This window comes from Centrocercus urophasianus, unplaced genomic scaffold, assembly GCF_019232065.1.
Source record: "Centrocercus urophasianus isolate 14NV4802_14NV808 unplaced genomic scaffold, USGS_Curo_1.0 seq_30, whole genome shotgun sequence".
In the NCBI taxonomy this organism is placed as follows: domain Eukaryota; kingdom Metazoa; phylum Chordata; class Aves; order Galliformes; family Phasianidae; genus Centrocercus; species Centrocercus urophasianus.
Window position 1 is genome coordinate 77,576 of NW_024884867.1, and position 25,183 is coordinate 102,758.

The 25,183-nt window shown below is 48.3% G+C and overlaps 1 protein-coding gene across 1 annotated transcript in view; it reads right to left on the reverse strand.

The window, feature by feature from the left end:
- RBM19 (RNA binding motif protein 19) overlaps positions 1–25,183 on the reverse strand; it is a 47,348-nt gene that overhangs the window by 16,111 nt on the left and 6,054 nt on the right. Inside the window, exons 10-21 of the mRNA XM_042829154.1 lie at positions 24,397–24,597; positions 23,773–23,903; positions 22,952–23,073; positions 22,109–22,205; positions 21,503–21,613; positions 20,821–21,021; positions 19,777–19,894; positions 17,284–17,432; positions 15,959–16,019; positions 14,166–14,245; positions 12,429–12,484; positions 11,030–11,146 (exon numbers count right to left, since the gene is read on the reverse strand). Coding sequence (XP_042685088.1) covers positions 11,030–11,146; positions 12,429–12,484; positions 14,166–14,245; positions 15,959–16,019; positions 17,284–17,432; positions 19,777–19,894; positions 20,821–21,021; positions 21,503–21,613; positions 22,109–22,205; positions 22,952–23,073; positions 23,773–23,903; positions 24,397–24,597 — 1,444 coding nt within the window. The remainder of the gene's footprint in view (positions 1–11,029; positions 11,147–12,428; positions 12,485–14,165; positions 14,246–15,958; positions 16,020–17,283; positions 17,433–19,776; positions 19,895–20,820; positions 21,022–21,502; positions 21,614–22,108; positions 22,206–22,951; positions 23,074–23,772; positions 23,904–24,396; positions 24,598–25,183) is intronic.

Sequence of the window (25,183 nt, forward strand, 5' to 3'; positions counted from 1 at the left end):
TTTCCTCCTCGCTTCAACTGCTTGCTTAAAAATGTAGCAAAACATTCTATCCCTTCTCGATTTATTTTCTTTAACGTTGCTTATGAGGGACCTTATCGAAAGCTTTCTGAAATTCCAAGTAAATTAGTCATTAGGCAGGTTTTCAGAGCAGTAATTAGGCCACTCTGTGCCCCTGATGTATTATTTACCTGAGAAGATATACATAATTAGGGCTCTTCTTTATAACTGGTATTACACGCACTAAATTCTACTCCAGTCTATCGTGTAATTACGCAATTAGGCTGCATGCTAAACAGAAAGAAACCAATTCTGAAAACCAAGCAAAAAGAGGGACAAAAACAGCCCAGTAATTATTATTTTTTAAATCCTCCATCAGCAGCACAGTGGCAGGTTTTAAAATTTTAATATCCCTCCACTTAAGTCATTTTTAAACAGGTGCTAGCACCGGGTTTGGTGTCGTAATGCTGTCACGTTTAATCCTGCTCCATGGGCTCAGCACGGTGCTGGGATGCGGCTCCTTACTGGGCTCTGCCTCACGTCACGGCTGGAGGCACTTCTCCTCCTCTCTTTGGCGAGACCAAAGAGAAGTGCCCAGGGCTCACCGAGCATGCTCACACCCCCTAAGTGGACACCTGGGCACTATCTGCAATTATTTTCATGCTTAAAGATTCATTACTCAAAGCGTGAATGGATGTCCTTCTGTACCTCTCCATCCCAGTGCTCGGGATGGCAAAGGGAAGGCACAGTGCTGGGTTAGGCACGGCACCAGCTGAACAGCACTGCAGGCACCAGAGAACCAGGCTGACATCCTTACATCCCAAACCCAAGGAACTGGAATCTGCGGATGGACTTCACACCCACACCACTCTGCAGAGCTCCTGAGCCATGCAGTTGCATGGGCTGAGGAGTGGTGGTGCCCGCACCCACCTCCCACATGTCGGGATTTCAAAGCAACCCACAGCCCAAACAGCACCAAGATTGGGGATCCATCTCTTTGTGGTTCTTTTGAAAATCCTTATCATAGCGCGGCTACGGTCAGAAATAAGTTATGCTAAAAATAGTGCCTGCAGGAGGGCCTGGTACAAATCTCCTTTGCTCTGTGCTCCTTATGAGTCAGCTGATTTCAAAGAGAGAAGAGGAATTCGTGCAACTGGCAAAGCACTGAACATGAGAAGAGATGCAGCCATGCCCTGAAGCCCCAGAAGGGACACACAGGGCACCCTGCGTGGAAAACAGCAATGCTGCAGGATGCTGGCTGCAACCTTGTACTTACAGGCCGAAACCAGCACAGACCCGACTGTACAACCTCCTGCACTGAGCTGGAGAACAAATATAGATGTGAGGAGGTATTTATAGGCAGAGAGCTATTTTAACATAGCTCTTCTTTAAAGAGAATCCTTATTTAAGCCTTGTCCCCGTAAAGCTGCAGGATAACTTCGAAAAACACCCAGATTAATTATTTTCATCATGAAGAAAGAGAAGCATGTAGGGAAGATCAAATGCATGCAAATGCATTCAGAACGCGGAAGCCTGAGTGAAGCACTTGTATTCTGGTGCCTCAATACTGCAAGGATGGCGAGATCTGAGCACAGCACAGTGCACACAGCTCTCACAGCCGCATCCAAGCTCCTCAGACCAGGAGGAGACAAAGGACGTGGAGCCGAGCACAGCTCAGCAGCAGCATCGCCACCAGTTGTCAGGTTGCACGCAGCTGGATGCGCTGCAGAAGCACTGCAAGCACAGAAATATTTCTGGATGTTCTGCGTGCTCCCTCAGCTTGCTTTGCAACAACCGAGAGAGAGCAGCAGAGCCCTGGGTAGAAACCAACCACCCCAATGCTGCACCACTGGGACAGCACTCCATGCTGACACAGCTGCAGGCTCAGGAGCAGCCCGTGTGTGCCACGCACAACCCAGCAGTGCTGTTTCCTCCTGCCTTGAACCTGTGCTCCAGCACCAGGCACAAAGTGGGCACCCTTAAAGTGCTCCTGCTTCCAGACGGTGATGCCCCCACGTGTCAAATCCACGGGGCAGGTGAGGGGCTGAATGCAAAGGGCTTCTGCTGGGGATACAGGGTGTGCTCTCCTCCCTTTATCTGCTCCATCTGCAGCACAGAGCAGTGCTGGCAAGTGGGAGCTCCCTGTTACAGGAGGAGAAGCTGAAGCATCCCCTCACAGCACCATACACCTTGGCTCTGCTGGCTGCTGCATGCAGTGCTTTTGCTGAGGAGAGCTGGGAGCTCCCTATGAGCTGCTGGGGGGAGAGCAGAGCAGGAGCACCAGCAGGGCTGGGGCTGACAAAAGGCCACAGCTGTGTGCCAGTAGTGCGCTGCAGGGCATACCTCAAAGGATGGCATCTACAGGGAGAGGGACCTCAAAAGGAGATGGGAAAGCAAGAGTGAGATACTTAAGGGAAGATTAAAAAACACGAAATAACGCCGGACTCATTGCCACTCAGCTGGTTAATGGTATCAGAGAACTGGCAATGAGCAGCACTGCATGCTGGCAGCAGCAGTCTGCACACCATTTTCCATCCACCACCATAGCTCTGTGTTACTGGTAGGAATCCAGCAGCCCTGCACCCTCTTCAGCCTCAAGAAGTGATGCGGGCAGATGGAGAGCCCTGTTTCCTCAAGAAAATGGCTCGTGAGAGCGAGCAGGTCCTGCAGGTTGCAGGATAGCCAGCATCAGCTCCCACCTAAGGGTGGGCAGAGCCATCCTTCTGAGCCTGCTGCATACAGGGGAATTGAGGTGCTGTGACCTGGAGGGCCATGTGCCACAAGGAGCACAGCCATGGGAGGGTGATGGGAGGCAGGGAGGAGATAGCCTGATCCTTTTAGTCTAAACCCTCCCCGCCCGGGGGGGCAGGAGGGCTGGGCTGCGGTGGTGTGCAGTGACAGCAGAAGCTGCTCCCCTCCCTCCTGCTGCAGCACACCTCATTTCATGGGGTTCTTGCACAAGCAGTGGGGTGGAAAAAAATCAGCAGGAGCGGGCGGCTAGAGAAGCTCCACAGGCCCCTGGGCCTCACAGGCAGTGGGAGCCCAGCCCTGCTGAGGGGGCACAGCCATGGGTACAGGGGCTGCAGCTCTCCTCACAAGCATCCCCATGGCAGGCGGAGATGAGCACACCCCCCTTCCTGGATGCTGACGGGAAAGACAGCGCAGTCCTGCGTGACAGCGTGAAATTAACATGATTTTGGGGGAAGCTGGCAGTGAGTAATGAGCATCTGAAATACCTCAGCTCTGTACCCCCCTCCCTTGCCCCCAAACTCATTTAACCCTTTGGCTGCTGGCACAGCCATGTGGTGAAAGGGAAAGAGGACAAGAAGTCAGACCCAAACTGGAGAGAAGCACAGAGGGAGCAGCAGTCTGTCCACCACTGAGCATGCAGAAAGCAAAGCATCTTCCTAGGACCAGCTCCCCACGCCCCTAACAAAACCTTGGTATGAAAACAGGCACCGAGTAAGGGGCAGTACGTGAGCTGCCGGATGCCTAACAGGAGTCTGTCCCCAGCACCCTGCTCCCGGGAGGACGAGTCACAGGAGCTGCCCGCACTCACTTGGATCAGGCTGTCACATTTCAGATCTCTCTGCCTCATGCCTGGAAGCGCTCAGCTGGTTCAGGTACTGCTGAGGGAGGAGCAAAGGCAGGCGAGAAGGCAGATGGCAGCGGGCTCTGCCTTGGCGTGGTTTCATCAGGAAAAGCAGCGTGCGGGCGGGAGTGCAGACAAATGCTCATAGTGCCATGGGCAGCAGAAGCCAACAGAAGTGCTTGGGCACAGCGAGAGCAGGGCAGGGCCTGCCCAGAGCAGTAAGAGCCCAGCTCCAGGGCTGGAAACCCACAGGAGAGGGGGAGGAAGAAACACCGCAATGGGCAGCAATGTAAACAGACATGCAAATAAAGGACACAGTGTCATCATGAGCTGGAAACTGTGATTCACTGGGGGCTCGTTCAAGGCCTTCTTGTGAAGCGAGACAGAAAAATACTCACACATATGCTAGCAAAAGACGTGGAAGGTGGCTGGGTCAACATCAAGCTAAGAAATGACACAGAGCAGAATTTTAAAATCAAGAAAACAATCACCTTGATTGCTCCATGTCCTAAAAGCTGAGATACAAGCTCAGAAGTTGGGCCAGCATCACTGCAACTTCCTGCGTCTCGCAAATCCGCTGCCGGCCCCAGAGGGATGACCAACGGGCAACGCAGCTACAGTGTGAGGTCCTACTTTTTTGTTGTACATGTTTTCACTTCTTTATATACAAACATGCATATAAGCTTCTGAGTAGTTCAGACAAAAGAAGACTTTATAATACTAACAGTAAGAGCGCGTTACTCAGAAACCCTGGCTGCTATCTCCTCTATGGGCTGCATTGCTCGTTTCCTACTGAGCAAGAAAACGACACGTGTGCACGCACCTGTGCCAGTCCTCAGTGGCACAGAAAAATTGCAAAAGCCCCAGAGCAGAATACCACAGTCCATCTGACACACGTGTGACACACAGCCCCTTTGCCAGCTCTCCTCACCTCCCCAGCCCCTCTGCGCTGATGACCGCAAAAAAGAACGCAGCTCGATGAGAAGCACTGCTGCAGGGGAGCAGCCCGGCACTGCCCTGCATGGCACTGGGCAACAGGACTGAGCAGGACAGGCGGCCAGAGCTCCTTGTGGCTCAGGGACCTGCGGGTGTGGAGCACATTAAGCATGGGAGAGGGGAAAAAAAAAATTAAAATCCAGTGCTGAAATGAATATTCAAGGCAGGGAAAGGGATATACTGAAAAATCTTCCTTCTGCTCTTGGGAAGATCCACCTTTTAAAGCAGCCCTGCCAAGATAACACAGAGTTAAACATTTCCTTATCTATGTTAAACACCTTTTTGATTCAAACTGAAAAACAGCACCGAAAACCTATTTCACTCTCCTGCACCCCATGGCTTGTTTTGGATAGTCAAATTAAAGCAGCCGGTTACGTATCTACTCTCTGAATAGCAGCCCAGTACTGCTGCGTTTGGTTTTCCAACACAGAAGAAGGACCAAAAATATATACACATATATATTAATTTATGCTGTCTGAGATAGCGCCAGAAATAAAGCAGCCCCACAGATCCCAGCAGCTCTCAGCACACAGATCTGCACGGCTGTGCCCAGAGCCCTGCATGGGAGCAGGACACCATGGGGCAGGATTCTCAGCCAGGAAGGAGGCAGCCATCACTCAAGCTAATCCCTAACTGCACCAAAGATGCACCGTTTCCAGATGCTGTCCAATCTCACCTGCAGAAGGTGCCTGCATGGCAAGGGCTGAGAGGGGCTGAGCTGCAGTGGGAGCATCTAGGCTGAAAGCATTGACCTCAGAGCAGCTTTGTACAGCCCCAGTAGCCCTACACAGACACCCTACGGTGTCAGCAATGAGCACACCTCACATCCTAAGAGCGAGCTGCAATCTTGTATTAAAGAAGTGCCATCATCTGCTAGCATCACTGGATGCCCCTGCAATTACACACCCTGAGGATGGGGCCCCTGCTTCTCCAGGGCACACAGCCCCACAGCACTCCAGGCCCAGGTCTGCAGCACCCAGGCTACAGGAAACCGTCTGTGGAATTGAATCAGCAGCACGTGGGTTTTTTCCCCATAAGATCAGCAAAATAGGGCAGAAGCTCTGTTGGCACATAATCCAGGGTACTATGGGGGCACCAGGGTACACACATGCACCTATGACTGCTCTGCGGTCCTCAAGGGTTGACTGCTTATTTAAACTGCTTACTTCTTTCCTCGAGGACACAACCCACCGATTCCACTGAACTCCAGTAGGAACGCACAGGCCTCACCACAGCTGTCAGCAATCACGCTTGCAGTCAAGTCCCACCTCTTGCTCCTCAGCTGCTCCTGCCTGGTCCCACCTGAGAGCACCTCTTGCATGTTTCCTGCTGCTTGTCCCAGCCCCCAGCAGCCAGACAGGACAGGGGGGTGTCCAGCACTGGCCCCATGACTACAGGCACTGTGGAGTAGCTGGAGCTCAGCTGCTCAGACACCTCCAGGCCTTGCCACAGCAGCATCCCTTCAAGCATCTCATACACTGATCTCTTTTCAGTAGTAGGGTTAGCTTCTACAATGCACCTAATGCCCAGTACACAAAGGTAGTGAGGATGAGCCTTTTTCCCCAGTGCTGTAAGGGTTGTCAGTCTGAGGGCACCAAGGGACTCCCCTGCCCACCAGGTCATGGCAGGGACCACGAGGCTCTACTTGGACAGAAGCAGCCTGAGGAACAGCTCTGCATTTGCTGCAGGGGCAGCAGGAGCTGCTGGCTTCCAACCAGCAACCAACCCCAGATGGGACAGGAGGAGTTTCACTTTGGCTTTGTTACTCCAACACCGTCCCCTCCTCCTCAGTGCACAAGTCCCTCAGACTGGCTGTAGCTGCAAGCTGACTGTTGGACCACCTTGATACAGTGGCCTAGAAATGCAGCTCAGTCTGCTCACATACACAGCCCGGGCAAGCAGGGCACAACCCAGCAGCTTCCAGGAGCCCTTCTTACAAATGGGAGATGAATTCCCCTAGTCCTGCCCCAGCAGTGGGGTCCAGCCCACTCAGCGCCTGCACAGCTAGCAATCCCACCTCTGCTCCTCAAATCACTGAGATGGAAATAGAAGCAACTAGGAGGAAGAGCAATGGATTTTGAAACCTTTCTAGTACAACGTCTAGGGCTTTGAAAGCAAAATATCACACAGAATGAGCTGACACTGGACAGCTCAGAGAGTGATGTTTGCAGTGCCATGCATCCCAGGGGCATTTCCACTGTGCATCCTAATTAATACTGCCCAGCAGTTGCTTAACAAACTCACAAGTTTATGAAGGCACTCTTATTTTTCTTTTCTTCCCTCCTCTGCCTTTCAGTAGCAAAGATTTCCACAGCTTCAACAGGGCAATGTTACTCGTTACTCCAGGAAGGAGAAATTGTCTGCAGCCATGTAGGCTCCATTACTGGGAAAAAGGTGTGAACAGCAAGTGTGTCTGGCAGACAGACTCATTATACCACCGTGTCCTTCATAATGGGAAATGAAAAGCCCATTCTGATAACTACACTTTATTATAATAGGTCAGAAGAAGTGAAAGGCATCATCTTATAAAATTAACTTCATAAAGACTGCCTTTAAACAAAAATCTCTGCCAGTTTATCCATTGCACCTCTCTTCAGAGATGTTCCTTCTCCTAGCAGAGCTCTCACTATGATGCCCCATCCCACCACTGCTCTCATTTCTGCCCTCTGTCAGGGGGAAGAGATCGGCTTCCTCCTCATAGGGCTCAGGCACTTGTTTTGCCAGATGCATCAACTGCCACATATTTGTTAGGATGGAGAAAATCAGAACTGCTCTGACACCTCACCTTGAGCAGTGCTCAGGATTTTTGGGTGCCCAATTGGCAGAGGAGGGCCGGAAGCAGAGGTCATGGCAATTTTAGGATCCTTCTCCATACTTTCAGGTGTACTTTGCAAGGAAATTAAAAGGAAACAGTGCCAGCCTCAAAACATGCAGCTTAAGATGCAGTTCCTTTGGTGGCAAAAGCAGCAAGAATGTCCAACTCTAGGCAAGCTCTCTGCCTCCATCTGTATCTCGGGTAGTATTCAATGGGGCAGAGATCTGAATGACAACTCTTTCCAAATCTAACCACGTCCTTTTTGGCAAAAATAAAACCTGTGTCTCTTTGAAATGTTATGGGCCAGCTGCAAATCATCCATGTCTTTGATATCCATGAAAGTTGGTGCAGATGGGGGGAAGGAGGATGGCAGAGCACGCAGTGAAACAAACAGTTAATTGAAACATCCAATGAAGGTTGTATGGATCTAATGTGATAGATTCTAAAGGAGACTAATTTTCAGAAATTGCCAGAGCTCCAATCTGTGAAAATGTGGCCTTTTACAGATCTCCAATTCAGCCTGCCACATCTTGAGTTCCTTTTGGAAAAAAAAAAAAAAAAGTCACACCATTAAAGCCCCCCAATTTGGTAGCAAAAATTAGCAGTCTTCATGGGTATCGGAGCCTTTGTCTCTCTCCCCTAACTATGGCTCTTGGGGAAGAACGAAGGACCATTTGTCTTTTGTTATTTTTCCAGGTAGTGAAGATAATAGTAGAATATAATAAAGAACAAAAATGGGGAAAAAACACACCCACAAAAGCTAGATCTTCACACCTAGCCCAAAAGCCGCCCCTATAATTGAAAAGCATTTCTCCTGCTGGAGAAAATAACATCCATCAGATCTCACAAAACCAGCCCTGATGGATGGCAGAGGGCAGCACCCGGGGATGGGAGGGCAGAGCTCTGCAGCAGCACTGCGAGGCACAGCCGCGCCGCCCCAGCACGATGGGCAGCACGGAGCCCCGCGGCAGCACAGCCCTGCTCACAGCCACAGCCGGAGGAAGGCAGCAGCCGCATCCATTGTCAGCCGCTGTAAGAATGAGAGTGGCAGCGCTGGGCAGGTCTAAGCGTTCAAGCCACAGATCCTTAATCAATGACACTAAAAAGCATAACGACAAGTGGGGTAGCAGTGCCAGCTCAGGAAATCCCGAGCGGTGCACAGAAGCCTTCGCGATTGCTATTGAAAACACCCAGCTCCCTTGCTTTGCTGCTTCAGCGCCATTAACACCCGCCCATCAGAGATGTAGAAATGAAGAGAGCTTCTTGAAAAAAGCTCAAAACATGTAAATATTTGTTTGCGGGGTAAAAACAAATGCATTTTCTCCTGCCAAAGCAATTGAGAAAAGGGAAAAAAAAAAAAAAAAAAAAAAAAGCACAGAAGGGAGCAGGGTGAGAGACATCAGCTGCAGGGCTTTGGAGCACGTGAAACAATAGCTAGTCCTGCAGGCTCACCGGCTCGGCTCTGCGCCGGGGCTGTGCCCTGGCTCTGTCCCTGTGTCCCCAGGCTGGCGGTGCCACGTACAGCCCCGGCTGCTCTCCTGGGCAGGCTAAGAGTGCCCCCTGCAGCCCCGCTGGCCGAGCCGCCTCTGCCGTCCAACCATTGTCTGCGATTTCAAGCCAGTGACAAAAATCAGACGGGTTCCTAAATACAGAAACGCAAGAAGCTCCAGAGCGCAGGCATCTGATGTCAAAGAGCCATCTCAGAGCACGAAGCACTTGACAGTGCTCAGCTGTGCTCGGTTTCAGCCTCTCAGCAGGCCAGGAGGGCTGGCTGGGCATGGGGAGGATTATGGATCCCCCCCAGCCATCCGCTGCTGTTTTCAGGACCAAACTCCCATCTCCACAGAGCCCAGGTAAACAAAATGGATGTTCGCACATCATCCTGGAGTGCTGGCAGCAGTGTGCTGCTGGAGGCTGTGCGCTCCTTGCCGTGTGAATCACAGCCTCTCCCCAGTCCCAGGTGTCAGACAAGGCAGGAGAAGAATAAAACACAAAGCAAAGCCCTCATTCTCTGCTGGACTCGTGTGTTCTCTTGATACTCACAAGTCTCCCCACTCCATGAACATAGCTCAGCACCCAAAAAGGCAAATAGGTTCCAGGCTTTTGTTTGCTCTGGTGCTATGGCTGCAACCACAGAGGCTGAATTCTGAATGAGCAGTGCCTAACATGCTCCCTCAGCATGCTGCCCTGAAGCCCCACTTTTTTGGGCTTTGTTTCGACTGGGGCTCCCAGGGCAATGCTGAAACAAAAGCATCCAGGCTACACCTGCACAGCACGAAAATCCCTTTGCTCTTCTACGTGAATCCTAATATCATGCTTTTCCTGAACACATCTGGGCTGAATCATGGTGTGCTTAAAACCCACTTAAAACCAAAGACCCCACTCCAAAACAGCATTGCAGCATATAGCTTTTGTCACCACCGTGGCTTTCCTCTACCCTACAAGAACACAGGCTGTAGCAGCATGGACCTACTGTCCGTATCCACTGTTCTTAACACTGTCAGGGCAGGAGAGCATCACAGCTCATAGAGGGGTATATAGAGAAAGGAGCTTCCCCTGCTCCCAGCAAAGCCTTGTGGCTCTGTGCACAGCCTGATAACTTTTTCAAAGGGTTAAAGTGGAACAGCACAGCCCTGACCCGGCAGAACACTGCCTGCTGCTGAGACAAACACCAGCTCCACGGTAAAGCCTCCTCCTGATTCAGGACTTCACATCTTGCAGATGGATGCTGTCGCCCTCGGTCTTGCTGACAGCAAAATGGATGGACGGAGCTGGACAACAATTCTCCCAGATTCCTCCAGAAAGCCAGCAGCACAGCAGGGAGCATGGCCTGGGCCCACCGCTCGGATTCTTACCCTGGCAGCAGCAGATGACATAAGCTGCACTTCACACAGCTGCAACTCTTTTCTGGGATACACTAAAGGCTTATTGTATCCTTGTATGCACAACTGGGCTGAGGATAGGAAGAGAAGAGAGCAGGCTAAGATTCTGAAACCCCTACTCATCGCTCAGGTACTTCTCGCTGGAGGGACTCTGGCAAGCTGCATACCTCGCATCCCTGCAGCTACAAGGGATGCACAGCAGCAAGCACATGAGGTACACACCCAGGTGCGGCAAAGGCAGAGCCAGATTTATGTGCTCCCTGCAGGCTGGGAAGGAGCTACAGCATTGTGTGTGCAGGGCAGATGGAGGAAGGAGCCAGCCCGAGCTGATACCTCTCACACCAGCTGTTTGCAGTGACTCTTGGTGCTCCTCCCAGCCAGGTGTGCCAAGCAGCAGGAATGCTGCCGTAAGCCTTACAAACAAGAGGGAAAAAAAATATCCAAGGCTGTGTCATCTGTTGGATATGGGGAGATGTCCGTCCTCCGTGCATGCCTACTGCAGAGTGATGGGCCACCCAGCTGCAGCAGATCAGAGCACTTGAGTCAAAACTCTGGCATATGTCATCTGTCTCGCAGACAGCATCTCACAGCAGAAAAACCTGCTACATCAGTTCTACTTACAAGTTCACCTGCTCCCACAAAGAAGTCAAAATTCATCATTACAATCCATCAGCAAGGTCCTGCATTAAAACCTTGCTGACTCCTGAGCAGGGCATTGCCCAGACCTGACAGAGAATGCTTTCCTACCTGAAGAGCTCCCTGATCTCCCTGACGGTGGCCTGGAATGGGATGTTTCGGACTAGGATCTTGGAAGTCTTCTGCTTCTTGACCGTCTGCTTCTTTCGGGAGGACTTCGCAGCAGGCCTGTCAGGTGAACAGACAGGGCAGGTAAGGGGCACTGCAGAGCAACACGCCCAGGGCACGTTGTCTGCTTCAATGCCAGCCATCAGAAGTAGCCAGCTAGCTCACAACGGCATCCCTGCCGGTCTCACGCTGGTGACAATGGATATTTCATTAGCTGCACAGAGAAGGAATGAATGCAAGTAATTTAAATCCCAAATTCAAAATCAGAGCTTCTGGCTTGCTGAGTGCAGTCACAACGGAGCTCAGGCAGCAGGCTTGTACTCACATCTGCCACCAACTTTTCTTCCGACTCCAAACATTGTCTATTCAGTACCAAGTGATGAACCATTTGCATGGATTTAAACAAGTAATCTAATGCAAGCGACTGTTCACTCTTCTTCCTACTGACTTAGAGAACAATAAACAAAACTAAAATATATTGGTAAATTATTTTGCTCAGGTTGTGTTGCATTTGAATAAGATAAAAATTTACCTAATATAAAAAAAAAAACAAAACCAGCAGCTTAGAGTAAAGCATTCTACATTACAGACTGGATTTTAAAACCCAGAATGGGTATGAATGCTTTATTAAAAAAAAAGCCACAAAATGCAAAGCGCAGATAGTGAACTGTCAGCCTTCTGGGCCCCAGGTACCAGATTTGCAAAGGAATTATGCCATGTAAGAGACACACTCTTCTCACAGCATTTCCAAAGTGTCTACAAGACAGTTTTTAGGGCGCCAGTAATCACTTTCAAATCACTTGGTGTATTTTTTTTTAACCTCATAGGTACAGATAATCAAAATCCCAGTAGATATGAGTCACAGATTTCAACAGTAAAGCTATAAACCTGAGTCAGTCACCTCTTTATGTGACATCAGGAAATGTAACTCCACAGAAAGGTCTGCCTCTTAGGCTCCCCACCAAAAGAACCTTAGGCATTTTTCAGAGAAGCCTTTTCCTTAAACATGAAACAAGTATCGCGTGCCTGGTTCTCATCTTGGACCCACTTTTGGCACCCCATCAGCGTATGCTGCTTAAGGTTTCACTTGGAAGTCAGTCTCTTAGTAAGCAAGCACCATCACATCTGCTTTCTTTTTCTCTCCTCTTTTTTCCTTCTTCCTTTCCAAGTACTGACTAAGGTGACTCCATGCAACGTGCAACAAAGGCTGATGTGTCAGACAGCCAAAGCACTACTGGCCACAAATCCTTATGAAGCACAGATACTAGCTTAGAAATGAAGAACCTACCAAGATTTATCACAGACTAAATGTAACCATGCTACAGAAGGAAGACAGCTTTACCTGACAGCTCTCTCAGAGATTTTGACTTCCAGCTTATGGCCATCTACAGTGCAGCCCTAAAAGTTAAAAAGAAAACAAAAAAATATGAGTCACAACAGCATTCAAGCTTCCACGATACAAGCATAGCATTTCACAGAATCACAGAGTGGTCAGGGTTGGAAGGCACTTCAAGGATCATGAATCTCCAACCCCCTGCCACATGCAGGGCCACCAACCTCCCCATTTAATATTAGATTAGGCTGCCCAGGGCCCCATCCAACCTGGCCTTGAACACCTCCAGGGACGGGGCATCCACAGCCTCTCTGGGCAGCTGTTCCAGCACAGTCTTCACATTTCACATCTTTATTCTTTCCCATACATTCCTCCCCTTCTCCTCACTAAAGGTCTTCCCTATTCATACAAAGTAAGGTTCTGATATGAAGCTGGAGACAGTCTGTCTAACTGAGGAATCAGCCAGCACCCTCATGTCTGCCCATTGGCCTCAGCGCTGGCACTAACCTGGCAAAGGCAAGTCACTTCCCTGCCCTGGGCTACTGGTTCTTCTCCTTCTGGACTGCAAACTCTTCAAGGCAGGAAGCACCTCACAGCTTGTTCTGGAATGAGCCAAGGATGACTCACTTGCTGTCAGTAGCCAAGACGGAAAGTCTTCTGTCTCCTGCTACCCATACATTAAAGCACAGAAAACAAGCAGCCTCTTGCCTAATCAGTCCAGAAACAGCACAGGACGTGCAAAGGAACCTGGAGCCCTGCCGCCCACTCCCTCTGCAAAATCTCCACTGTCCTGCTTCCTCTTATACCCCAGGATTCTATGTTCAAAACAATGCAGAACGCCCATCTATCTCAGGACTACACAGCTGTGCAATGCAAAATCACCACCTGTTGAAGGTGAGACCCATGGATTGCAGTCATGGAGCAAACAGCCATTTTGAGCAATTCTTCCAGGTCTATATAGAAAAGGAGTGTTCCTGCTGTCTAGCCTGCATCAGCAGGTAATGTGGACCAAGACACTAGCATGTTGTTCTAGCAGCACCAGAAATGACTTATTTCCTTGAAGAGCATCCAAGCCCTAGTCCCTGAAGCACTGGTAGAGTCACAGAAGATGAAACTGAACCCCGCAACACCAAATACTAAGCTACACTTATTCTGTGGGGGTCTCTTATTCTTAGGTCTCTGCCACTGGTGCAAAGTAAACCTTGCAGAATAAACTTGTTGAATTTTAATAATTCCACATTTTCTGCCATCTCTGCATAGGATCAGTGCTAGTAAAACATTCTTATGTACAAGCTATTTCCCCTTGCACAGAACGGCTTGAGCGAGGAGGGAGCTTAAGCATCTAGTTCCAACTCCTCTGCCGTGGTGAGGAACACCTCCCACCAGATCAGCTGCTGAGGCCCTATCCAACCTGACCTTGGGCATCCCAGGGATGAGGCATCCACAGCATCTCTGGGCAATCTGTTCCAGTGACTCAGCACTCTCTGAGTAAAGAATTCTTCCTAATATATTATCTAGATCCTTTTTCTTTATTTTAAAGTTATTACCTCTTGTCTTATCATGACATTCCTCGATAAAGTGTCCCCCTCCTGCTTTCATGTTTCCTCCAGGTGTTGGTATGAAATACCCTTTTAAGTACTGGTAGGAAGAGGGTACATACCCCTCTTCCTCAACTAGGTTTTGAACCTCGCAGTTTATCTACATCACTGCTCACTATCTCTGGAAATAAACCTGGCCTCAGCTTACCTGGAGCAGTCGCAATGCTTTCTGAGCACTCTCTGGCTTCTTGTACTCCACAAATCCGAAGCCCATGGAAAGCAAAGTGCCTATAAGAAGATAAAGGAAAATTGTTATGATAGCAGGAAACAAGGATACTAAAAAGTAAACACAAAAACAAAGTGCCGTTGCATACTAACTACTAACACTGCCACAGCATTACATGGATTCCACCATTAACTGCAGTGCCCAGCAGGATCCAGGGACAATTGTGAGCACAAAAATTCTCTGAATCTCTGACTGCTAAAACTGGGGGGGAGCAAAAACTAATACACTGAAGAAGGGGCCAGTCTGTCCTTGTCCTGACTGTCATATTCCTCATTAACACTCCTTACCAGCTTGCATGGAACGAAATACTGCTCTAGAATGGATGCTCAGTTTGAGGAGCTTGTTTTGATGCTGCTATCAGAGATGGCACTGTATGCCAAACTGACTTTGAGCTTTGTGAGATTTCAGCACAGCCTCCATAAATAAAACAATAACTGTATGTCCTATAGAACTACCGCTGTTTGTAGTCAGGGTGACTGATCCTATTATAGATACACAAGCCTCTGCTTATACACAGGACATTTCCCTAATGTACGAAACAAGACCTTCACTGGGGAAATTTGTAAACAGCCCAGACATAAGTGTGACTTTTGCTGTGGGAAAGAAATATGCAGGTTGCAGTCTGGTCCCCAGATGAGGCTTTTCTAATCTGCAACCCATTCAGAAATTGGTTTTGGTTAACAGACAGCAAATAGGCACTTAATGACCACTGCTGGGAACCAAGCATTTGAGATCTGTTTAAAGGCATGTGCTAGTAATGGGATGATTTCCCACTACAATAAAACAAAAGCCCAACATTTGAGAGACAGAACATCTGTGAGGCAGACAAAAAACAGAATATGCTTCTGTGAACCTGGAAAGGCAGTTGCAATTTCCAGGCCCATAAATAAAGCTAGGAGAGGAAAGGAAAAATCCATAAGCAAAAACACATCACCAAATTTCTAACTTCCGAACTTGAGAGGCAGCAGGATCCTGAGGTCACCCTGCAGCAACAGAAACCAATAGTGCTGGTAGGCGGGATGAGCTCAGACCAGATTCAAACGCTGCTGTCTAGTCATGAGCATGCCACACACGTCAGCAGCACTGAAGAACGGACTTTATTCTTTTTCTTTCAGTGAATCGGAGTTTTAAAGCATCCCATGCAAAAGGATGCCTAGGGAGTTATTCCCCAAGGCAAAATCCCACAGAGCTGTGCAATCCCTAGCCTAAAATCTGGAAAGATGCAGCCCATTCAGCTTGCCTTATGCAATCCCTTTCCTGTCCAACCCCATGGGAGGTAGGCAGAGATCCTGCTGGGATCAGCGCAGGCAGCAAACAACGCCTGCTCAGCGCAGTACTCAGCCAGGCACCCTTGAAGACTGTGGCTGCTGCTGTGGATAAAGTGTTGTGCACGTGTTCAATCATTTAAGAGCACTGGTCCCTTTCAACTTGCATCCTGCTCTGTGATCCTGAAGGAGTTGGCTTCTCTGTCCTGATCTCAAGAAAAGGCCACATCTCCACAAATTCCACAATTCAGCTTAACCTTCTAGACTGAACTCCAGTGTGTTTTTGGCTGCTGTTTTCAGCCATTTCAACAGGCACACTTCTAGAAACACTGAAGACCTCATCAATGCAAAAATAACAAATGCTCATCCAGATGAATGCTAACGCAATGCCACACCTGAGCCCTCAGCAACCAGCTGCGGGAAGGAATTGAACAGTAACATCTAGAGTACCTGCTTTGTCTTTCTTCTTGGATACTGTGCAGCTCTTCACAGCTCCCACTTTGGAGAATGTCTGCAAGGAATTCAGACACCCTTTGTCAGAGGCTTATAACTCAGTTTGAGTGACAGTGTAGCACTCTTTCAGAGCCAGAGGCACACGCTTGCAAGCCTACCTCCCCGCCAGGCACACCTGACAAGCAGGCAGCGCAGCTGCTTTTTCTCTTACAAGATTATTTCTGCACAAATACACACACAGACTTGTAAATAAATCAACACAGATGGTCCCAGAAATCCTTCACCACTCCTCAGAAACCGCTGAGCTCTGTGGTTGTTGTGGGGGACCACAGCAGATTACAAGCTGTCTGCACCCAGGCAGGGACCCAACTGCAGGTAACTCTTGTGATCCTCGTAAGAAAACAGCTCCTTCCAGAGTTGTAAGAGAGGTGCTGCAGGGCAGCATGGGCTGTTCTACCGTGGCACAACATTTGTATGATTCCCTTGTACAACTGCAACTGGAATGTAGGAAAGAAAAAAGAAAAAAAAGAAGTCCTGGTCCTTCTCTGAGTATTTAACGTTTGTCCCCACAGCCAGCAGGACCAGATCTATACCAGAACCTCCATCCCAAAATGGAGCAGCACAGGTCCAGGATGGACTGACATCCCACCACCATTCTTGGACCATGAAATACGGCATGTCACGAGGCTACAGAAAGTGGCAAAGGTGAGAACTTGCAGCTGTTTTTTCCCAGCCTCACTATTAATATTCCATGTGGTTTTAGAAACGCTACAATCTCCCCCAAGTGCTTTGCTGAGGTAAAGCAGCACAGACAGCTCCATACTGGCACAAAATCAAGCACATGTCAGTGAAATAATCACTTATGGCCATAGCATGCCGTGCAGTATTACAGCTGCACAAGTGCTGATCCCAAAGAGAAGAATGGGAAACAGAGTCTTAAAAGATTTCCTACTGCTTCCACCTGTCCCAAGGTAGAATTCAAATCCATCAAAACTGTTTCAGATACGTTTGTCTAATAGAAGCCTAAAACTCAAGAGTGGAGTTTTCCTGCCCCAGTACTCCCAGTGCTCCCTCATGTACCATTAGGGCCATGCCACTGACAATTTAACTCCTTTCAACACCATCGTTAGCACATCAGAGGTGGAGGACACCTTTCTCCCTGCACTCTGCAACACAGGTGAGCCCTTTCTTCAAGCCCATGCAATGAGTAGGGGCCTTCCAGCAACAAGGTGCCCAGTGTGGTCTCAACCTGCTCCTATCCATCACAGCAGCCCTGCCTATACTAAGCAAAACCCAGACTCCACCCCTTGCTTATGGCTTACCTCCTTCAGTGTGTCTTCTGTGGTGGTAAAGTTGAGGTTCTTGATAAACAAGGTACAACCTGGAATGGTCTCTTCCTCATCTTCCTCTTCATCTTCTTCCTCATCCTGTGCTGATGTTTCCCCTGAACCCTTTACAGTTGTGTCGCCATCTGATACAAAAAGAGAAAACTCAATCTGTAAGACACAACAAAGCCAAATCTGGGTGAGCTTGCTCCCTTCCCCAGCTGACAGTCACTGCTTCAGCAAGATCAGACCACTCCTCTACTGGGTGAACAGAGACTGAGGCTGACTCAGCACGCACATGTGAACAGGTCCCTGTAGAAACAAAATCCTTTGAATGCAGAAACTCCATAAGCCTGCTGCTTGGCCCTTAAACACCCCACATCAATCCTTGCCAGACACCTACTGAACTAGGCAAGGAGCCCTGGACTTGCTTAAGTACAATTCTGCAGTGATCTAACACCTCATCTCTTGATAATACATACCTACAGGTTGTGAAACCACAACTTCCACATCAGCACACAAAGGCCGTTGTTAGACACACTAGCTGCCATCCACTGGCTTTCCAACTTCTTCCCTTCCTAGACAACTTGTTTTCCATACCAGCTTCAGCCCCTAACAGCACAGCTGATGCTGTGCTCAAGGGGACCAAGCTAAGCATCTCCCTCTGGCATTACCACCATCCCCTCGATGACTTTTCTAGGCTTAGTGCTCACTTTTTTGGTATGAGAGAACCTGCATGGAGCCAGGGGTGCTTAGACACTTCCCAGCTCTAACTCCATAGCCAACTTTCCCCACAGGGCTCCATCCAGTTGCCTTCCCTACCGCTGGCACCACACAGCCCAAGCCTTCCCAGTCAGGTGGTCAAACCCTCCTTGCCCCAAGCCGCAGCATGTTTGCCAACACAGCATGGAAAAAACTCATTGCCTTTGAAGGTAAGTCGTATGAAGAAAGGGAGGGAAGAGATTTAGTGAGACAGGGTAGGAGAAAAAGGTGTCTCCATCTGTAGCTGGCACAATAAGAGGCCACGTGCCACCGCCCAAAGCCCTTTTGTAAACGAGGTGATGAGTTTATTGCACATCCCCTTCCTCTCCCCTTTCCTAGATGCAGAGCTCCAGAAGCTGGCAGAAAAGACCATTATCAGCCCTGAGCAGCCTTCCAGGAGCTCCTGTGCTTAAAGCCCTTTATCTTGAGGTGAGGGTCTCGGTTACAGGGAGATAAAGCAGCTCCCCCAGTTCCCTTGGGCTCCGGCCATCCCCTGTGACCCACGTGCAGAACAGCAGCCCATGAAGAGGCTTTTCATTAGCTTTTCTTTCTCCCCCCTCCCAAAACCTCAGTCCTGAAATAGCTTCCAACAAGACAAACCTATTTAAAACCAAACTTTTTTTTTTTTTTTTTTTTTTTTTTTTTTTTTTTTAAGTCTTGAAAGGTTTTAAATACACAGGCGAGAATTAATGTTTACAGGATGGGGAAAATGAGAGTTTACCAGTGGAGAGAAGGCTCTGCCCTTGCAGCAGTGGAAAATCATCCAGACAAAGCACACAGCAGGAACTGATGCAAGAGAAACAGAGAAAGAAGAGTAGAGACTCATAGCCTGCCACTGGCAAGTCAGCTGCCAGATCCTCCATTGCTGTGCAAGCCAGTTGCTCAGGCGCTCTTGCACAAGGAGGTGTCCTTGCAGAGCATGAGACCACATGCACTCTGGGGCTCTCAGTGGCTGCTGCCAAGAGCAAAATGGACCAAAAGTTTCCTGCCCTTGCCCAGAGCATCAGCTCCAATCCAAATTGGATTGGTGTACAGTGGGCAGTACCACACTCTTCACATCTCATCCAACAGGCAAGGAGTGAGACAGGACTAAGGCCAGAACTTGAGTGGCAACATCAGCAACCACACAGCCCAGTGAGGTAACCCTAAGAACCATGTACAGAATGCCATGAGGCTGGTTCTGTTCCAGTTACAGAATAGCTTACATTAGTGTATAGGAGCTGCTGATTAACAGCTTGAATCACTGGTTGAGCACCTGGAGAAAAGACTGGGTCAGCCCTGAAAGCACAGGTGAAGGCAATTCAGCTGTGTGACTGGAAGGGGGGGAGCCTGGCTGCACCTCTCGTAGACCTCATTTAAGGGCTGACTGCCACTGGGGTATGGTCTCTAGTAAGAGATCCTTTGTGGAGCCTTTCTACAAGCCTAGATCTTCAGAGGCAGGTAAGCACCCTTCTTTTTGTAACACCTTGCATTTGTTGCCATTACAGTTGAAAAGGACCTTAAAGCTCATCCAGTTGCAACTGTCCTTCTTTGGGCTGGTTGTCACCCATCAAACCATGCTGTCCAAGGCCCCAGCCTGGTCCTGAATGCCTCCAGGGTACACACACAACTTCCCTGAGCAACCTGTTCCAGTGCATCAAAAAGTTCAGGAATGTCAGTATTGCTACTTTACACGGAAAAGAGCATGGAAACAAAGGCAGATTCCTCTGATACAGTTAAAGCTCTTACCAGGTACCAGCCTTTCTTTTCCCTCCTTCTCCACAGCTTCTATGTTTTTTTTCTGAAGGGCTGGGCTGGAGAAGACACCCATTGGAGCCCATTCCAGATACAACGGCACAGAGTGAAACTGTGGAGAGAACACAGGAGAAATGTGAAGAGCAAAAGTTGAAGCCTGAAGAAAAGTCTGCTCTCAGCTCCATTTTCCCCTCAAACACCCTGTTATGGACAAGAGAAGAAAAGCTATGCAGCATCTTTGTTTGGCTCAACCATCTTTCACTGGAGAAGTGAGTCAGTATCCAACCTCATAGAGGGCAAGCCTCTGGAAACCAGAGGACAAGGAACAAGGAAGGCCACAGCTAGGAAAGGATTCCCAAGGAGAGCTCCAGGCTTCAGTACCAACTCTACCATAGCAAAAGGCATCAGAAACCCTCTCCCAGGCCACAGAGGGTTTTTGGACACTTGTCACAGCACACTCTTCCAGTGTTTTTTTTTTTTTGTTTGTTTGTTTGTTTGTTTTAAATTTTTATTTCTTTGTGAGTTGAGAGTCCTACTTAGCTACTGCAGCATATAGATGCACTGGGCATCTTCCTAAATCTAAGAATGAGGAAATAACATAGCAATGCTATGGTTTTAAGATGTTTTATGTTTTTCTTTTAATGGAAATGGTTTGAAGTTGAGGGAGGAAAAACTGAGATTGGATGTTGGGGGAAGTTCTTTACTATGAGAGTGGTGAGGTGCTGGAACAGCTGCCCAAAGAGGCTGTGGATGCCCTGTCCATCCCTGGAGGTGTTCAAGGCCAGGTTGGATGGGGCCCTGGGCAGCCTGGGCTGGTATTAAATGTGCAGGTTGGTGGCCCTGCATGTGGCAGGGGGTTGGAAATTCATGACCCTTGAGGTCCCTTCCAACACTGGCCATTCTGTGATTCTGTGAATGCTGTTAGCTCACTTTCCCTTGAAAACCATCTTTATCTCAATTTTAGCATGCACTCTTTTCAGGAGCTTCACAATTAGCCAACATCCTGCAGGCAGCTGCATACCCTCTGGCTACACTCACCTTGGAGTAGGCCAGCTTAGTGAATGCTTGCTTGGCCTCGGTTGGCTCCAGGAACTCCACAATGGCTGTGATGCCTCCAGCTGGGAGCAGCACCCGGCCCAGGCTGCCATGTTTGCCGAAGACAGCCTCCAGCTCTGCTGTGCTTGTGGTGGCTGGGAGGTTCTTCACCAGGATCACAGTTTTACTTCGCTCACCAGCAGCCTGACATGTTCAGTGGGAGAAGAGGAGAAGGAGGACATGGGACTTCAGAAAGCAAAAACCCATCTTTTACTAACTGAAGATTTCATTTTCAATACAGTGTGCTCTCTCATGCCATGTCAGGCCTTTCCAGGATCCAAAAGTGACAACCACCACTTAGCAAAGGCTTTCTGTTGAGAAGATGCATGCCCCAGCACAAACTTCATTATACAAATTCTCACACACACAGATTTCAGTTCCAGCTGCATCCTGCTACAGACACAGGACTTCATCTCTGCTACTAACATGTTGTCACACTATCGCATGTACTTCAACTATCCCAAGCACGACTTATCTTTAAGAGTTCAGAACAACTCAGAACTGTTTCAATAGTTCAATCCTGCACGATGAAGATTTTTAATTAAAAATCTTAAAAAGAGCATAGGATGTCAGGACTGGGCAGAAGAACCAGGCTCACTCTGCAGCCTCACAGCAGGCATCTCACCTGACTGAAGGAATCCAGGCTAACACCGTTTTCAATGAGGAACCGTCGGATTTCCTGGACCAGCTCGGTTTCTCCCAGAGCAACCCTCACTGCCACGCTGTCTTTACTCTCCTGCAGGCAAGAATAACAGTCAACAACGCAGTAAGCGTTCAAAACAGAAGCAAAAGGGCCTGGTCCAGGAATTTGCTGAGCACTTATTCCTGCTGCTCTTAGAAGAGCAGAGAAATTGAAGACAAAATGGTTCAGTTCCTCTGAAGCTGCTGGGAGTTTTGCTGTTAGAGCTAGAGAACTTCTCAAGGAAAGTGAAGTGATTCTAAATTTTAGTCTGTGAATTCCCATCAATTTTTAGTCACATGCAAATACAAACCTCAGCCACAGAAAAGCCTAACTAGGAGGGAAAGAGCAGAGATAGGAGTGTCATTTTGAGTTCTAGTTTCAAAGACTGTCACCTACAGACAGGCTACAGGACCACTGACCTTTCAGTCAGTGTGGAGCTTAAGACTGCGCAGCAGCTCTTGCTGTGCAAAATGACCAGGCAGGTGTTAGCCATGAGCAAAGAGGTCAGAAAATGGTCTCCCACCCCATTTGATCAGTACCCCAACTCACATGATCCAGCACTTGGCTTTTGGAAGTATTGTATTTCTGAGCAATTGCATCAGCCACAGCATTTGTCCCCACGAACAACGTATTCCAATTGTGAGAGCTGGAAAGAGAAAGAGGTTCAAATCTTGCAGTTTTTTCTTCCACTGACATCTCTCTGTTCAATGGTCCTGGAAAAGAAGAGCTTTCAAGGCCACCACTAGTAACAAGGATAAGATGGGGGGGAAATAACAGCAGAACATCCTTAGAAAATGGACAGGATGAGAGAGACATGACTGGTGAGCAAACAAAGGCAGCAATGCTGGCACCTTAGCTCTTCTTCCCTAGCATGTGAGTGGCCACAGCTATGCAGTTATAACTGGAAACTGGCTCAGAGGAACATGTGTTTTTTCATATGGTTTCCTAAAAGCAAAATCCTGCGCAAGGAAAGTTGCATTCCTTGCCTGTAAGGTCTGAAAATATTACCAACTTTCAAACCAGTCTGTTAGAAAGATAACTCCTGAACATTTTAGAATACAGGCGACCGAGTGGATGAGAAAGGTGTAACTGATTTGTAGCCACTACCCTGAAGAGTTACAGCATGAGATCAGTTTTATTAGACACCAGAGAAATTCACACACAAAGCCAAAGAAAACCACATTTCTTTCCATATATGTTCAGTACTTGCTGAACTACTAGAGCTACTTGGAAAGAGGAATTAAGTAGGTAAGAGGTAAAGGAAACAGAAAGCTGCATAACAAATTCTCTACTGACTTTGGTAATCTATACAGACCCTACAAAGATGCATTCTGGCCATCTGGTAATTTGGCAGGATGTGTTGTCTTACCCTGCCACAAGACACCTCTGTACCTGGCACTGCTGGCTTTGTCCTTGGCCTGCTTCTGCTTTTTGTAGGAGGAAGATTCTTCTGCATCAATATCTTCAATTTTTTCCTTTTTGATTGTGGAGGGTAAAAGATGCATCATTCTGCCCTAGAAGACAAGATTCAGAATCACAGAACTGCAGTGGTTGGAAAGGATTTCTAGAGATCTTTGAGCCCAACCTCTCTGTTAAAGCAGGTTCCCTATAGTAGGTCGCACAGGTAAGTGTCCAGATAGGTCTTGAATATCTCCAAAGAGGAAGACTCCACAACCTCTCTGGGCAGCCTGCCCCAATGCACTGCCATCCTCACTGTAAAGAAGTTCTTCTTTGTGTGAAAATTCCTATGATTCAGTTTTTGGTCTTTGCTCCACGTCTTATCGCTACACACCACTGAAAAGAGTCTGCCCTCATCCAACTGACACCTGCACTTCAGATATTTATAAACATTGATCTGAAGCTCTGAAATAATTCACAGAAGTTCATGAACTAAGCAGAGGAAAGAAATTTTCAGACATTTCTCTTAGGCAAGTGAACTAGGTGAAAGTAAACCTTCCTTCTTAGAGAAGGCATACTGCAGGTGAGAGTAACCACACAAAGCATGACAGACTCAGACCTCAGTATCTGTGAAACTGTTCAAACCAGGCTGCTCTGCCAGAGGCAGTCGTGTTCCTAGACAGTAAAGCAGAATTTAGCCCTTAGCACCTAGGGGAATTCTGCTCAGCAACACCTAGGAGCAAACACCTGTGTGCTTCACTAATAACCACCTTTACCAGGTAGGCTGATTGCATGTGAGACTCAAGTCACTGTACCTGGAACACCTGCCCATCCATTTCTGCATAGGCCTTCACTGCGTGTTCAGGAATCATGTAGGTAATGAAAGCAAATCCTTTGGGTTTCTTTGTCAATCTGTCGATAGGGAAATGGATCTCTGAGAGAGGCCCTGCAAGAGAAAAAGCCTTTCAGTGAGCGATCACTTACACGGCCACCACACTTACCAGCAGCATTCTGAACAGACATCCCCTGGTCACAGCTAGGAAAGGAGCCAGAAAGAGAAGAGCAGGTTTGAACATTGCAGGAAGGTGTGTGATGAGCCATGAGCCTGAGTGCGGAGCCACTAGCTGCAGACCAACAAGGAGGGCCCAGCAGTAGCACCCAAAGTCCAGATATGCTGTAGCACACATGGCTTCAACTGTGGGATTGGAGATATGAAGAATGAGGGCAGATGCACACACAGCACATCTGAGCTAAGTGGTACAGCATCAGTTTCAATACCAAGCAGCCCAATGCTGTCACACCAGGCACTGAAGATGATTTGAGTCTGTCTGTGTCTGAGTGGTGTGAGGTGCAGATTCATACGTGCATTCCCACCCAGCAAATCTCTGCTTGCAAGGAGACAAAGCACTGCAAGTCCCAGCACTACAGCAAGTACGTACCATATTTGGAAAAGATCTTCTCTAAGTCCTCCTCAGTGCTAGTAAAAGGAAGATTTCTGACAAAGAGTCTCCCTGATTCAGACAAGTCTTCCTCTTCCTCATCATCCCTCTTCATTCGTTGCCAAGGCTGGTCATGAGTTTTTGCTGTAACAGTTTCTTTCGGGGTATTCTCACATCGGGACACCTCAATGTATCGCCCACCTAGTCAACAAACACACAGGCACATTAGATGCTTCCTGAGGCCATGAGCTATCAATATCAATGTGTTAAGAATCTAGGCTTACAACAGTGACAAAAGCAATCACAATTCAAAAGAACTGAGTAGAATTCTGTCAGATTAAATAAAAGAAAGACAGTTTCAAGAGATTAGCAGAACATCTGCTAGTCATCTTTAGACTCCTTTCCCTTCAGACAGCTTCAATCCTTCTGATTCCATCAACCTCTTCCACAGGCTTCTAAGTCTATGTTCCAATCCTACATGGGATTTTTGTCAAGTATGAGCAGCTTCACTAAGGACTTCAGTAAGAATGGGTTTCAAATGCAGGCTTGGAGAATCATTTGTACAAATCCCTGCACTATCCCAACTTGATTTTTACAGTATCACTTTTTTACCAAAAGCAAGATACACATCAGGCACATGACAAATATCAAGAGCCAAAGAGTAACACACATAGGTCAGCCACTCCAAGCTGCTCCTGATGGCACTTACATGGCAACTGGTTATCCCACAACAGCTGTGCAGAGGAAACCTCCCCCACCATTTGCATGGAAGAAACTGAAGCAATGG